Source organism: Piliocolobus tephrosceles, chromosome 7 (assembly GCF_002776525.5).
Source record: "Piliocolobus tephrosceles isolate RC106 chromosome 7, ASM277652v3, whole genome shotgun sequence".
NCBI classification, from domain to species: Eukaryota; Metazoa; Chordata; class Mammalia; order Primates; family Cercopithecidae; genus Piliocolobus; species Piliocolobus tephrosceles.
In genome coordinates this window covers 120,589,181-120,604,203 of record NC_045440.1, presented here as the reverse complement: position 1 = coordinate 120,604,203, position 15,023 = coordinate 120,589,181, and the positions used below count along the sequence as shown (strand labels likewise).

The window sequence follows — 15,023 nt, the reverse complement described above, 5'->3', positions numbered from 1 at the left end:
TGTGTGAGCAGGAAGCCTATATTCTATTCCTGAATCCTCTATAAGAAGTTCTTCAATCTCTGTAACTCTCTTGGGTGCTCCGTGCCTCATTTTGCAATATGGCAGAAGCTTTACTCCTATCCTCTCTTCCAGGGATGCAGAGTAATTTAGTGAACTGTGTTATGTCTGTCACCATGCACAGAGTCCCTGAGGCTGGGGCGGTTGCTGAAGTGATACACGTGTTCCTGTTGTCCCAGAGGACTAGAGATAGCACCATTAATCTGTTATTTGAATTAATATTGAAAACACACATTCCCACGTAGACGTTTGTTTTATCCTGTGCATCAGAAATGTGTCTCTAAGGATTTTCCAACAAGGCTTTGCTTTGTATCTTCCATTTTTACCCTTGGTTTGACTTTGCAGCACCAGCCTGCTGTTATTGCTCACTCTATGAACTGTACCTGCTCGGTGCCATCCAAACGTCAGCCGCTTAGAGGGAGGCTTCGATGACAACCACAGGGAGAAGAGACTGAGCAGGAAACTGGTCAGGTCAATTAAGAGGTGGGCAGCATCTGTGACGACAGCAAGACTCCCAGCAAAGTGCCCACCTAGAGAATGCAAAATAGTACACTGTGTTAAGGCCCCAGAATGCAGCTAGATTCATAGACATGCTAACCATCGTGGGTGAAAATGCCGCAGACTCACAAAACTTTAGAGGAGAAAGAGATCTTAAAGTTGATTTAATTCGCTCCTTCTGCAACTCAGACAGTGGCTATGATTTGAACACGTAGAAATCAATTTTAAAGGAGAAGCCATTCCTTGGGTAGCAAAGACACAGAGATTAGAAAGTGTGGGGCAGGCACATCTGGAGAACACCTTAGTTAGACTGGGGTAAGAGGATTCAAGAGAGAAAAATACAAGAGGATCAGGCTGAAGCAGTGTGGGCCAGATTCAAAGAGTCTCATAATCCAAACTGAGGACATGGACTTTTGTTTATAAACTAGATGTTGCGATCTGGCCCACAGATGTGTTTTTATTTGACTTATAATTTAATCATCATCTTTACCCTTTCCTTTTTCTCTATTAATTCATATTATCCACCTGAGCTTGAAATCCCTGTACTAAATAATAGGGAGCAGAAAGGAGAAAGGGCAGGTACCTTCCAATGGGCATCTTGAGTGCTACAATCCAATAAAGCACAGGGATGCAATGTAAGCCACGAGAGTCCTGCCTGGCTTTTCCCTTTATTTGATGTGCTCCCTCTACTTCCCTCTAATCCTCCTTTGAGAAAAGACCTCCAGCCTCCAAAATAGAAGTTAAAGAAAAACCTTGCCCTTTCCTTCCCAGATATGGTTTGTTGTTTGAGAGCAATAACCTTTATTGCTCTTACTACATCTTCTCAGCAAAGGGCTTTTGCTGACTGATTAGTTCTCCCTACAGCTGTTTATTGCCTTGTGTACTACAAAATAGCAGAGACTGTCAGCCATCAGCCCCGCCATCATCAGACTCACCTTGTCTCGCCTAATGATTTTTAAAAATTACATAGATAGCTCATAATTGCAATAATCCCCACAGGCCATTGGCTCTAGCTGTAGTTAATAACTGGTTTGTCAAGGTTTAATGGGCTGAAGCAAAGTAATCTTCGAGCCTGTTACCGAACAGTCAGTGCAAAAATCAGAATGATTCATTAGCCAAAAAGCAACATTTTGCTAACAAATCAGCTGTCCTTCCAATTATCCTCTAATGTTGCTCTATCTGCCAAACTTGGTCCTGATGATAAAACTGTGTTAATAAGGCATTATTTCTTGCCTGGAGAATAACTCCATGCAGATAAGCAGTATGCTGCAATCACAGCAATGAGTGATGATGATTCTACGTGCTGGGTTGAAATATAGTCTAAATCAAGGAAATGAAGTCAGTCTTATAAAGTCTCTTCAACAGTCTCAGCTGAGGCAGGAAGCACCTGAGAAAGAAAAAGGGCTTGCTTTGGAAGAAAGCATGTTACTATGGAGGCTTGGAAACTGAGAACCATTTTGCAACGTTCAGAGCTCCTTATAGGAGCCATCCAGAAAACTGTAGGCAATCACTGACACATAGAGCAAACTGCTTGCAAGAGGTAATTTGTGACTGATCTTGCATTTGCTTCTGAAAGCATGGAGTACTATTGACAATTAATTCAATTATCCAGCCAATATTTATTGAGCCCTTACTGTGCATGGTACCGGGGATTGGGTATACAAAGATAAACAAATCACAGCCTTTGTTCAGTGATCTCCTTGTTTAACACTCACTGTACCAGAGACAAGGTAATGGGCTAAGGGATCAGAGAGCTGCTCTCACTGGGAGGAGTGAGGAACTTTTCACAAAGAGAAGGGTAAGAATTAGCAAAAACAGAAGGGTTTTCAGGAAGAGATAAAATCACGGGCTAAAATAGAGTGAAAGAACATAGCACTTTTCAGGAAAAGCAGAAGGTATGGAGGGTTGGAGGAAAAATGGGAAATGAGCCTGAGAAAGCACATTGGAAATGCCTGTGTGGGGTATTATATGTCAAGCCAAGGGGGGTTTGAATGTGATTCTATGGCTAAGGGGATCTACTTATTATTTTGAGGCAAGGTTGTGGTATGTTGAGATCTGTTTTTAAGAGAGACGTCTTAGCCAGCAATATGGAGGATGACTTTGGAGAGAGGAGGAGCTAGAGGTTAAGACTTGACAGTGTTAGCCAAGGAAAATTATGATAAAGGCATGAACTAGGGCAGCAGCAGTCATATTTCTGGAATACTTGACAAGATGTGGAGAGCAGTACACTTATACAAAGATAAGAGACACACAGAAAAGACTCAGACCTGGAAGACTTTACTTAAGGCCTGTGGGGTGAAGGTGACAGCAATAGAGCAGAGAACTATGGGGCCTGGGTCTCACAAACTACCTCCAATTAAGATGGTGTTAATTCCCCATGCGGGTTTCCATGGAGAACAGAGACTTACTGACAGCAGTGAAAAAAGTAAATGTTTATCTGACAACATTAGCCGTGTGTCCCATTGCTGGGCTACACAGTTGTGTGCTATTAATTAATTTTTTTAAATTCTTTAATTAGTTTGTGAACAGTATTATGATACTATACCATATGTTGTGTCAAAACCCCATTGAGTTGTTATTTAACAAATACAACAGGTCCTCAAATAACATCATTTCATTCAACATCCTTTGTTTATAACGTCGATAAGAAAATAAAATGGATTCCTGACCAGGGCCGCTGTCTGTGTGGAGTGTGCATGTTCTCCCCATGTCTGCATGGGTTTTCTCTGAGTATTAAGAGTTTCTTCCCACATTCCAAAACTGTGCACGTGAGGTTCACTGGCACATCTACATCGTCCTGGTCCCGGCGGGACTGAGTGTGGGTGTGACTGCGCCCTGTAATGGGAGGCATCCTGTTCAGGGCTGTTTCCCACCTTGAGCCCTGAGCTGTGAAAGGCTCCAGCTATGAAACTAGAATAGGAAGGCTGAAAAAAGAATGAATGAAAACAAATGATTGTAAAATAAATACGTGAAGGTAGATGATCATCATACAGATGCCTAACAAAAAAAGAGTATGAAAGTGCTCAGCAAGCCCAGCTCATTTTTTATTTGGGTTTGAACTGTGTGGTGGTAGGAGGCACTCCTGACAATTTTCACTTTGTAAACATTTATTCCTTGATGGAACCACCACCATTATGACCACCCTCACTCACTGATTCGCCCAAAATTGCGTAATTGTATCACTTGTGTTTATCATCTTTCTTAGATGTATGTATAGCTCAGGTTTATTTCAGTGTTTCATATTTGAAGTGTTTTGGCCTTTATTTAGAAGTTTTGTGATGTTTTTGTGACCAGTAATATGGCATGGAAACTTGACTCGTTTCTATCAGTTGGCCTATGGTAAAATTGGTTTTTGTTATATGTCGTTTCACTGAAAGGCAAAGTTTCTAAGAACCTCTCCATGATGTTAAGTGAGGACTTACTGTGTTTAAAGTATATCACAGTTCTCACAGCCATGTTTTGACATTTCTTAAAATATTAATACCAGAAACCTCCAAAAATATAAGAGGCCTGAGCTACTATAATTCCTTGGCTGTGTAGAACAAGGTAAGTGCCCTGATCAATAAAACTTGTGGTTATCACACCACCCAGCAATATCTTTCTCTTAGTAAAAGAGAAGTTTTTCACTCACATACTTACCGTCTTCCCCAGGCTGCTCCCAGCTCTGAATTCCTGTCTCATAATCTGGTGTTTTCTCTATTTTTTTTTTTTTTTTTTTTTTGAGACGGAGTCTCGCTCTGTCGCCCGGGCTGGAGTGCAGTGGCCGGATCTCAGCTCACTGCAAGCTCCGCCTCCCGAATAGCTGGGACTACAGGCGCCCGCCACCTCGCCCGGCTGGTTTTTTGTATTTTTTAGTAGAGACGGGGTTTCACCATGTTAGCCAGGATGGTCTCGATCTCCTGACCTCGTGATCCACCCGTCTGGCCTCCCAAACTGCTGGGATTACAGGCGTGAGCCACCGTGCCTGGCCCATGTTTTCTCTATTCTTACTCAATTCGGAATAGTCCTACTTCAGATATCTCCCCTAACTACTCTCAATTTCTTCCAGCAAAGGCCATACCTGAGCTTATTTTTCTTCTGAGGTCTTGGCATCTGAACGTGTATCCATTCAAATAGAGAAACGTTTACATCTGCAACGTAACACCTCTTTTTGGCCTTTCTACAAGTAGGAATTTTCACAAGCTATCAGAAAGAGTCCCAATTCAACAGGTTCAAAGGTCCCTTAAAGGTGGATACATTATGCTTATATCCTTCTTTAGTTCATTCTCCAGTTTGCTCTGTACTCTGTTGCAAATTATTTCCCTCAACACAGCTCTATGACCTGCTTCTCCCCCATTCTAAATGTCAATTATTTCCCAAAATCTATGAATGAATCCATATTTCCCAGCCGAGCCTCAGCTCTTCTTGGCCCTCCAACTACCATTCTAGTTATATTCTCCATTAACCACATTTTACCCTACACTCCTGCCTTGGATAGGCTTTCGCAGTTATAAGCTATGAATGCCTAACCCAAACTAGCTTAAACAATACCAACAACAATAATATACCAGTATATTGGCTCATACAACTGAGAACAAATCTGAGTGGGATTGGATCAGATGCAGCCCAGTCCTAAGGTTCAAAAATGTTCTTGTCTGCTCTATCTCCAGCTACTGCTTTTGATTGTTCAGTTTAAGAAAGACTTTTCCTCCATTTCAGCAACAAAGGTAGACCTCTAAAAGCTCCAGACCTGTATCACTTCAGCTCAGTTTTTGTAGAGGAAAGAGAGAACGCTTTTTTTCCATCCTCCCTATGTAAAGACCCAGAGACTCTGATCAGTCCAGCTTGGTATCTCATATCCAGCCCAGCCTAAGAGCATGAGGTTCTCAGACCAGCAGGACCAAAATTGCAATCAGAGAAAAGAATATGACAAAGCTTGCTGAAAGGAAATACCAGTCTACTACAGACAGTGGTACCCAAATTTCTAAGAATACAGATTTCCTTTCCTGTTTCAGACTCATGCACTTGGAATCTTTCAAGGCAAGCCCTGATAAATATCTATCTCGTAGACCACAGCAGTAAGTAGTGTGCTGTTCCTTCAGGCCACTACATCTACCTTTTGGCCACATCTCAATTCCTATTCACTTTTCAAAGCCTTGCTCAAACCCCATATCCTGCAGGAGGACCTCTCAGATTTTCAAAAGTGATCTGAGAATAGTAATTGCTTTCTCTAACATAGCCAAGAATGGCTTTGGGGAGGAGGTGAGCTGTGCATCAGGGTCTTAACTAATGACCAGGATTTTAATGAGTATGGAGAAAGAGGAGAAGGCTTTTCTATTCAAAGAAAAAAAGCATAAGAATAAAGTGCAAAGAATATCTTGCAGAGAATGAATAAACAAATGTGGCTGAAACAGGGTAGTCAGGGAAACAGCAAGACAAGAATATTGATAGTTTTGCCACCAGATTATGCAATGTCTTGAAAACTGAAGTAGGAATTTTTCATTTTGTACAGGATGCTAGAGCTTTCCAATATATTGATCTTTTTTGACTTGAGGCAAGCAATTAGGGCCTAGCACAGTGGGAGCCTCTGAAGCAGTCTCTTCTAGCTACAAACACCCTTGTCAGTTTATCCCAGTGTTCAGTAAAATGTACCACGCTTGTCATGAAGGGAAAAAGGTTGTGAACCCTGAACTAAGCAAAGGGGAGCCAGTTAAAAAACAATTTATTTTTGAGACAGAGTCTCACTTTATCGCCCAGGCTGGAGTGCAGTAGTGCAATCTTGGCTCACTGCAACCTTCACCTGCTGGGTTCATGCACAATTCTTCTGCTTCAGCCTCCCAAGTAGTTGAGATTACAGGCATGTGCCACCACATCCAGTGAATTTTTATATTTTTAGTAGAGATGGGGTTTTGCCGTGTTGGCCAGGCTGGTCTCGAACTCCTGACCTCATGTGATCCACCTGTCTTGATCTCCCAAAGTGCTGGGATTACAGGCATGAGCCACCGCACTGGCATCAGTAAAAAACTCTGAAGACAGAAGTAACACAAGGAGAGCAATGTTTTAGGAAAGTTGGCTCAATCTCAATATAGCTCAAATGCTGAATAATTTTTAGTCAGTATCAATTTAATTTATTTACTGACATCATCACTTACTTCTGCCCCTAAAGTCAGATTAGAACTCATAGACTCTAATATATAAAAATGAGAAGAGAAAGAGGAGGTTGTGAATGAATTTAGACCCTTATCTCATACCATACAGAAAAATCAACTCAACATGGCTTGGAGACTTAAATATAAGATCTGAAACTCTAAAACTACTAGAAAAAAAATATAAAGAAAAGGCTCCATGACATTGGTTTGGGCAATGCTTTTTTTTAATGTGACCCCAAAAGCCCAGTCAACAAAAGTGAAATTACACAATTGGGATTACATCAAACTCAAATGCAAAGGAAGCAATCAGTAGAATGAAGAGACAATCTACAGAATGGGAGAAAATGTTTGCAGACCATACATATGATAAGGGGTTAATATCCAAAATATATATAAGGAAGCCAAACAACTCAATACTAAGAAAACAAATAACCTGATTAAAAATGGGCAAGGAACCTCAACAGACATTCCTTGAAAGAAGACTTAGAAATGGCTAACACGTCTATGAAAATATGTTCAACATCACTAATCATCAGGAAAATTCACCTCACATCTATTAAGAGTGCTTATTACCAAAAAGAGGAGAGATAAATGTTGGTGAGAATGTGGAGAAAAGAAAAGAAATCTTGCAAACTGCAATGTAAGTCAGTACAGCCATTATGGAAACCAGTTCCTTAAAAAATTAAAAATAGAACTACCATATGATCCAGCAATTCTGCTACTGTGTATATATCCAAAGGAAGTGAAGTCAATATGTTGAAGATATATCTGCCCTGCCATTCAATGCTGTTCATTGCAGCATTATTCACAATAGCCAAGATATGGAATCAATCTAAGTGTTCATAGACAGATAAATGGATAAAGAGAGTGCGGTATGTATATACAATGCAGTTCTGTTCAGCCTTTAAGAAGAAGGAAACCCTGTCATTTGCAGCAACATTGATGAACCTGGAGAACATTTTATTGAGTGAAATAAGTCAGGAACAGAGAGACAAACACCACATGATCTCACTTACATGTGTAATCTAAAAAAGTTGAATTTATAGAGCAATGAGTACAAGTGTGGTTACCAGCGGCAGGGATAGGGGCTGGGGAAGGAAGAAGCTGGGGAGGTGTTGGTCAAAGGACACACAATATTAGTTAGATAGAAGGAATAAGTTTAAAGAGATCTATTGTAGAACATGGTGACTATAGTTAAGCACAATGTACTGGATTCTTCCAAATTGCTAAAATGAGTAGATTTTAAGTGTTCTTAGCACAAAAAAAGTTAAGTATGTGAGGTAATGTCCATGTTAATTAGCCCGATTTAGTCATTTCACCATATATGCATATTTCAAAACATCATGTTGTACATATTAAATATATATCATTTTTATTTGTCAATTAACATAAATTAATTTTGTGAGCGGAAGATCATCTCTTTTCAGACTATTTACTAGATATCAGCCGGAGGGACAATGCCATCTATTCTCAGCATCCATATGGATTCAGGGAAAAGCAGAGGAAGAAAGTAGTGGAAGAAAGAAGTCAGTCAATGAATCTTCCTGAGCTGTGTTTGCAGGTAGTAGTGCCAGAATTTTATTTGGATGTCCAAGAACATCGCCTTTTCAAATCACATTTCAAATGAATTCTGTTATTAGGTTTTTCATTATGTCAATCTTTTACATAAGCTATTGAATATTATCCACAAACTTATTAATTCCAATAATGATAAACAATATCCCTCTGGTATAGATGTTAGTGAATTTCCAAAAGGTGTTTTCCAGATTAGAACTGCTAAAAGTAAGTTCTTTGCGACTCCATCAAGCTATTAATTCAGCTTCTTCAAAGGAACTGACTCCAGGAATTTTGTGGTATGAGTTTGTTCTGTAAACTTTGACTGAAAGGATATTGCCAACCCTGGAATTGTCTTGGACTAGACGTGTCTAAGTTCTTTCATAGTTTTCAACAGTTATAAATGTCCAAATATGAGTGTATAGGCCATTAGACTCCATAGCTAGAAGAAACCAGCTAATTCTGGTTGCTAGATATTATAATGCAAAAAATAGCTAAGCAGAGTCTATTTTTCTCTAGTCTCAGATTATGATTAATTTACCCCTTTGGGTAACAGAAATGTAGCCACCAAAATATTGGTAACAGAGTGTGAAGGTAACATTTGATAACAGATTGGTAGTAGCTTATGGTCCTATATGTCAGGTAGTTTACAGTGTTCTTTTTTCTATTTGGGGAAAAATAATAAGATAACATTGCATATCAGGACATTTGAACGAAGTTAATACCAACATGAGGCTATCATGTTCCATGGTATGATAATACATTTGAAATTTTCAATGAGATGAATGACTTTGAAAAAAAAATGAATGGCCAAAGTGTACCCAAGATGGAGAAATTTTGAGTATATCAATAAGTGAGGAAGAAGCTAAAAATCATATCTAAAAATCATCTCCAAAAATGTCTCCAAAGCCATACAAATAACTAGGTAGTTTTTTAAAAAGGAAGAGATAGTAAAATGTTATATAAACTGTTTTTATTTTTTTATAAAATTATTAAAATTAAACTTTCCATTTAAGCATGCATAATTCAAATATAAAAACCTAGAAAAATGACATAAAAACAGAAAACTATAGTTAAATTTCAATTATTAATAAAGATGTAAAAATCCTAACAAAAATATCAGTGACTCAGATTCAGCAATGCATTAAAAGGATGGCCCGCCACAGTCAATTTGAGAGGCACCATAGTTAGGGCTTAGGAATATAAGCTCTGGAATTCAGACAGCCTGCCCACTTACAGGTATGTTTCCAAGGGAGAGTTACTTTACTCTTTGTGCTTCTAGTTCCTTCTATAAAGTGAGATTAACAATGAGAGCTACCTCTTAGGGAATTCACCAGGATTAATTAAGGTAATACACGGAAAGCACTTATCACAGCTTCTAACACATAGTAAGCATTAAATAAATAATAGCTATTATCATAATGCCAAAAATGCAAAGATCATAACATGTTTCAAAATCTCTTAATATAACGCACCTCAAACACTGGTCAAAAAGCTTTAAAAAACAATAAATTCAAAAGAAAAGGTATTTGATTAAAAGTTAACACTCATCCTTGATTCTTTGTTAATCATTATAAAACTGAAACAAAGAAACATTTCATTAACATAATACAAAACAACCCTTCAAGAAGCATTTTGCTTAACAGCTAAATAATCAAACATAGATTTGATTTAGCATAAGGTATTGTTTAACATGATAAAAACATGAAACACACAAAAGAGATATAACTATTGAAATGAAGAGAAATGTTTTCTGCACAAGAGAGGGTGATGTCCTGGGATGAGGAAGATGCACGAGACAGGAAAAGGGGACATGCACTGAAATATATTTACAATTGACAATAATTCAAATGCATAATTGAGTACAAAGTGAATATACAAAAATCAAAACTTTAGAATACAAAAAGTAATTATCTAGAAAACAAAACATGAAAAATGGTGGACTGCACTCACCCCTGGAAAGAATAAGCCAAGCACATATAATAATCAGAAATAACTCTTTCAAGAAGTAGGCTGTCCGTGTAGTCAGATGAACACCATAAAACCTTCATGAGACATGTAGAAGATTTGGATAAATAGAGAAACATAACATATTCCTGGAGGGAAAGCCGAATACTTAAAGATATTGTGTTCTCAAATTAACTTAAATATTAATAAAATCGTAATTGGATGGGGGAAAACTGAACAGAACAATTCTCATGTTTAATTAGGATAATAAACAGAGATAAACAGCCTTTGCTTTGCTAAATTAAAAATCATTAATAGGAAATAACAGATATTATAACATATAAATCTACATTAATTATGTCCTTGACAGAGACCAGAAACACAGATCAGTGAAACACCTTAGAAATAGACCTGCTATTTACAAAGTGTTGATAAGTGATTAAAGAAATATCAAAAATCAATGGGGAAAATAATTATTTCATAAATGATGCTGAAAACTGTGTTAGCTATTTAGAAAAAAATTCAGTCCTTAGAACATACAAATATATCTAATATCAACATAATTTTAAAATTAAATACAAAAATTAAACAACAAAAAAGCTATCTTCTCAGTAGATGGAGAAGGATTCTTAAGCACTAAAACAGTGAAAGAGTAGTAAAAGAAATGAGCTCAAAATGAAAAGTTTAAAATAGTTACCTATGTAAAATTTAAAACTTCTCTAAGTCAACACAAACATCAAAAGGTTAAACAACAAACTGGAAAAGCACTTATAACTAATATAACAAAGGTCTAATATCCTAATACATAAAGAGCTCCCAGAGATCAATATAGAGAATTAAAAAATTTTCTAAAAAAGAAATGAGTAACAGACATTAAGAGACAAGGAGAAAATGCATTAACAGAGGGAAATACAGATCACTAATAAGCATGCAAAAATAGTCTAATAGTAACAATTAAATAAATAAATATTAAAACATTCATCTATACAATAGCAAAGAGATTTCAGAGATTAAAATTAGTTGTCATTAAGATTTGGAGTCAGAATCATTCTCAAGTAGAGCTGGTAGACATGAATTGTTTAGCTTTCTCAACAGCACTCTGGCAATATGAATCAAGTAATACAAATATTCATGTCCTTCAAGCAATTATTTCCACTTTTAGGAATCTCTTTGAAGGGATTAACCAGAAAGGCAGGCAGAACTTTCTTCAAGATTTTGCATTGCAACATTGTCCATAAGCAGGAAAAAACTCCCTAAATTTCTAACAATAGAGGAATCGTTATGTAAATTACAGTGGAGCATATTAGAGAATATTGTTCAGGCATAAAAATGTTTTTGAAGAGTATTTGACAGTGTGGTCAAAAGCATTCAGTATGGTCTCAGTTATGTTTAAAAAATAAAACCTGTGAGCTCTGAACAGAAAATGCATTGCACAAAACACTCCCTAAAATTACTGAAGGCTATGACTCGAATATGGAATAGTGATGAATTTTACTTTGTTTCCTACTGTTTTTCAACTTATCTACAATGAGCATATTGTTACCTTAAAAGAACTTAGGTAACCCTCCCATAATGATGCAGAGTTTTGTTTGTTTGCTTGTTTAATCAAAAAAGTCTGCAGAAAGACTCACCCACGACCTCTGCGATCATGAAAATGACGCATATTGCTGAAGCAGCACAGAGCTTCCACTTGGCATAGGCGTGCTCATTCGCCCTGTTCTCTGTGGGCTTGGAGCCACTGTGGCAGTGGTACATGCCTCCTGACTCCAACTCCTCTGGTCTCTCTCTGGGACACTGATCTTTATTCACCGGTTTCTGTTGGAGTTCCACACTATGAATGAGTTTGACAGAAGCAAGAAGTGAACATAGTTGCAAACCAGCCACTCACTGACCCACCCTGCCCATACTTGGAACCACTATTAGGACATTTGCTTACTTGCTAGGAAGTGTCCATTTGCAGCTCTTTCTACAAGAAAATATCAAGTGTAAGAAACAAGCAAGAAATATCCTTCTAAACTTTAACTACTAAAAGTTGTACTTTTATTCAGTCAAACTCTTATTCAGTCAATGCCACCAGTGATTAAGAGATATCAAAGGAATAGGACAAAAGAAGCAGATACATTTTAAAGGGATTTCTTCCCAGTTATTTCACTCTCAAAAGATTTGGACACTGTGCTACAAAAAATAATAATAAAATAAATCAGGCTACATTGTACGATATGTGTATATGAGCCAGACTGAGGATTCAAATACTCATCAACATCACTGACAGATCATAGTACTTTTTCCTGCTGACTCCGTAGGTACTCTGAGACCTTCTTACCACTGCTCTGCAGACAGTGGCTACCAATTAATCAATGTTATTATGAGAGTTGAAACCTACTTATACTTCCCAAAGCAGGCAGTGAATATCAGTTCCATTCAAATATAAAGCAAAATTTAGAGTCACTCATAGAATTTCACAGATGGAAAGGTAGGTAACATTTGGTCTAACACTTATTTTTTCTTTTTTTAAACAATTTTTATTGATGCATAATATACCTAATTTAGGGTACATATGATAATTTAATACATTCATTTAATTTTTAAAGATCAAATCAGTACACTTGAGATGTCCATCACCTTAAATATTTCTCTTTTCTTTATTCTAGAAACATTTCAATTATTCTTTTCTGGCTACTTTGAAGCATATAACAGATAACTGCAAACCATAGTCACCTCACAGATCTGTCAAACATTAGATCATTTTCTTCTCTCAAATCATATGTTTGTATCCATTAATCAACCTTCCTTCATACCTTCCTCCTCTCTACCCTTCTTAGCCTCTTGTAACCACCAATCTACTCTCTTATCTTCATGAGAGCCACTGTTTTAGCTCCCATATATAAGCGAGAACATGTGATATGTGTCTTTCCGTGCTTGGCTTATTTCACTTAACTGCAACCCCATATTTCTTGGCTGAAGTAACTAAGGTTCAGGGAGTTTAAGTAATTGCCTGAGGTCAAATACCCAGGAAATTTTGGAGTGGGAATCCCAAGCCCAGTGTTTCTTCTGTTATGCCTAAAACCAATTTTAGGTGTCCTAATGTTGGGGCAGAAAGGCAGATGTCAATATCCATGGATCTTGAACTAATCATGTTTTTAAATTTAAAAAAATAAATTCATGTACAGAAATAAATAAGAGTCTTGGTATTAAGAACTTTGCATTCGTGACTCTGAAAGGTAAAAACAAACAAACAAACAAAATTAGCAATATATTAGCTTTCACTTTATTTCATTTAGCCTATCACCATTCAGGATTAAAAGTCTGATGGTTTTGGCTTAGATGAACATTATTATTCTGACTCTAATTATTATATATGATTTTTCTGAATAAAATAATATATATGCATTATAGAAAATCTGGAATTACAAAAAAGTCACAAAGCAGAGGGAAAAATAACTGGTAATCCTCTCCAAGAGACAATTATTATTGATATTTTATTGTGTAGCTTTGTAATATATGAATACACTTTTTACATAATTAGATTTCATATTAGGATGTTTTGGGTTATAAGTATGGAAAACAAGACTCTTGCTAGAATATTTAATAAGTAAGAATTATTGGTTCTGCAACTGAAAACATTTAGAGGGGCCAGGTTTCAGACACTCTTTGACGAGGTCTCCAGATTCATGTCTTGGTTCTCAGCTATTCTTCAACCTCAAGCTTGTCTTTCCCATGGTAGCAGGATGGTTGCCAAAGGTAATCAGACTATGTATGTATTTTTTAACGTATACATAGAAAGATTATCCCCTCTCAAACTGCTAAACAAGAGTGTTGATGTGCATGTGGATTTGGCTAAATGAGAAACCACCACTATAGCCAGGGGAATATGGGTGAGCTGATTGACTTAGGCATTGTTATACTCAGAAGACTGGCAAAATCCAGCCACGCTGACTCATAGAGCTGAGAATAGGGAAAATTCTACCTAAACCTGGCTACTCCTCAGTGGGGAAGTGCTAGAATGGATGTGAATAAGATGATTGCATCACAAGAGGATCCTACCAAAGATACAGCTTCTGAACCTGATTCTTAGCTATAAATCTTGTTAATATTTTTTCCATTTATAAAATGTTGTATATCATTATTTTTAAAATATGGAGGGCAGTATATATTTAACATAGCTACATCATAGCATAATTAACTCATGTTTTTAAATTATTGGACAACTCGTTCTTTTGCAATTACTTGCTCATATAAGCACTACTATGATTCACATCCTTATAATCTTTGCTCAATATATTATCTCCTTAAAGTGGAATCTTAAAGGGGAAATTACTTGGTCAACAGATACCTACATTTCTAAGGATTTTGACATATATTGCCAAACCGGCTTTGGAATATACATTACAGCCAAGTTACATCATTGGTTTATTTTTTATCAATTATGTGAATAGCACTCAGGATTCTGAGTAGTTCCAAATAAGCTTCTTAGTTGGAATAAGAACAATTTGGAAAGTAACAAATAAAGTATTTATATTTAAAATGAGTAGACTTTTGCTTTTGTTATGTAACAATATTCTAATAATAAACAACCATAGAATATGGTAGTATGGGTCCCCAGTGGCCATCAACTCAGAGGAACCTGAGTACTAACACAAACACATTGTTGAGATTTACTCCTTCCTTGGCTGAGAAGACAGCATGAGCAAAGCAGGCTCACCAATTGTTCTGGAACTGCCTGGTGTGCTGTGGTCATATGAAGCGTTGCTTTATTTTAGGTTTTCATAAATCTTATGACCAGGGAAAGCCAAGTAGTCAGTGACCAGGAGAGAGAATTTATCTTGGAGCAGCTTAGAA

The 15,023-nt window shown here is 37.1% G+C and overlaps 1 protein-coding gene across 2 annotated transcripts in view; it reads right to left on the bottom strand.

The window, feature by feature from the left end:
- SLC30A8 (solute carrier family 30 member 8) overlaps positions 1–15,023 on the bottom strand; it is a 47,743-nt gene that overhangs the window by 20,332 nt on the left and 12,388 nt on the right. Inside the window, exons 2-4 of one of the 2 annotated variants that reach the window (XM_023223147.2) lie at positions 12,121–12,150; positions 11,816–12,015; positions 441–587 (exon numbers count right to left, since the gene is read on the bottom strand). In XM_023223147.2, coding sequence (XP_023078915.1) covers positions 441–587; positions 11,816–12,015; positions 12,121–12,150 — 377 coding nt within the window. The remainder of the gene's footprint in view (positions 1–440; positions 588–11,815; positions 12,016–12,120; positions 12,151–15,023) is intronic. The other variant, XM_023223151.2, reaches the window with a different exon arrangement.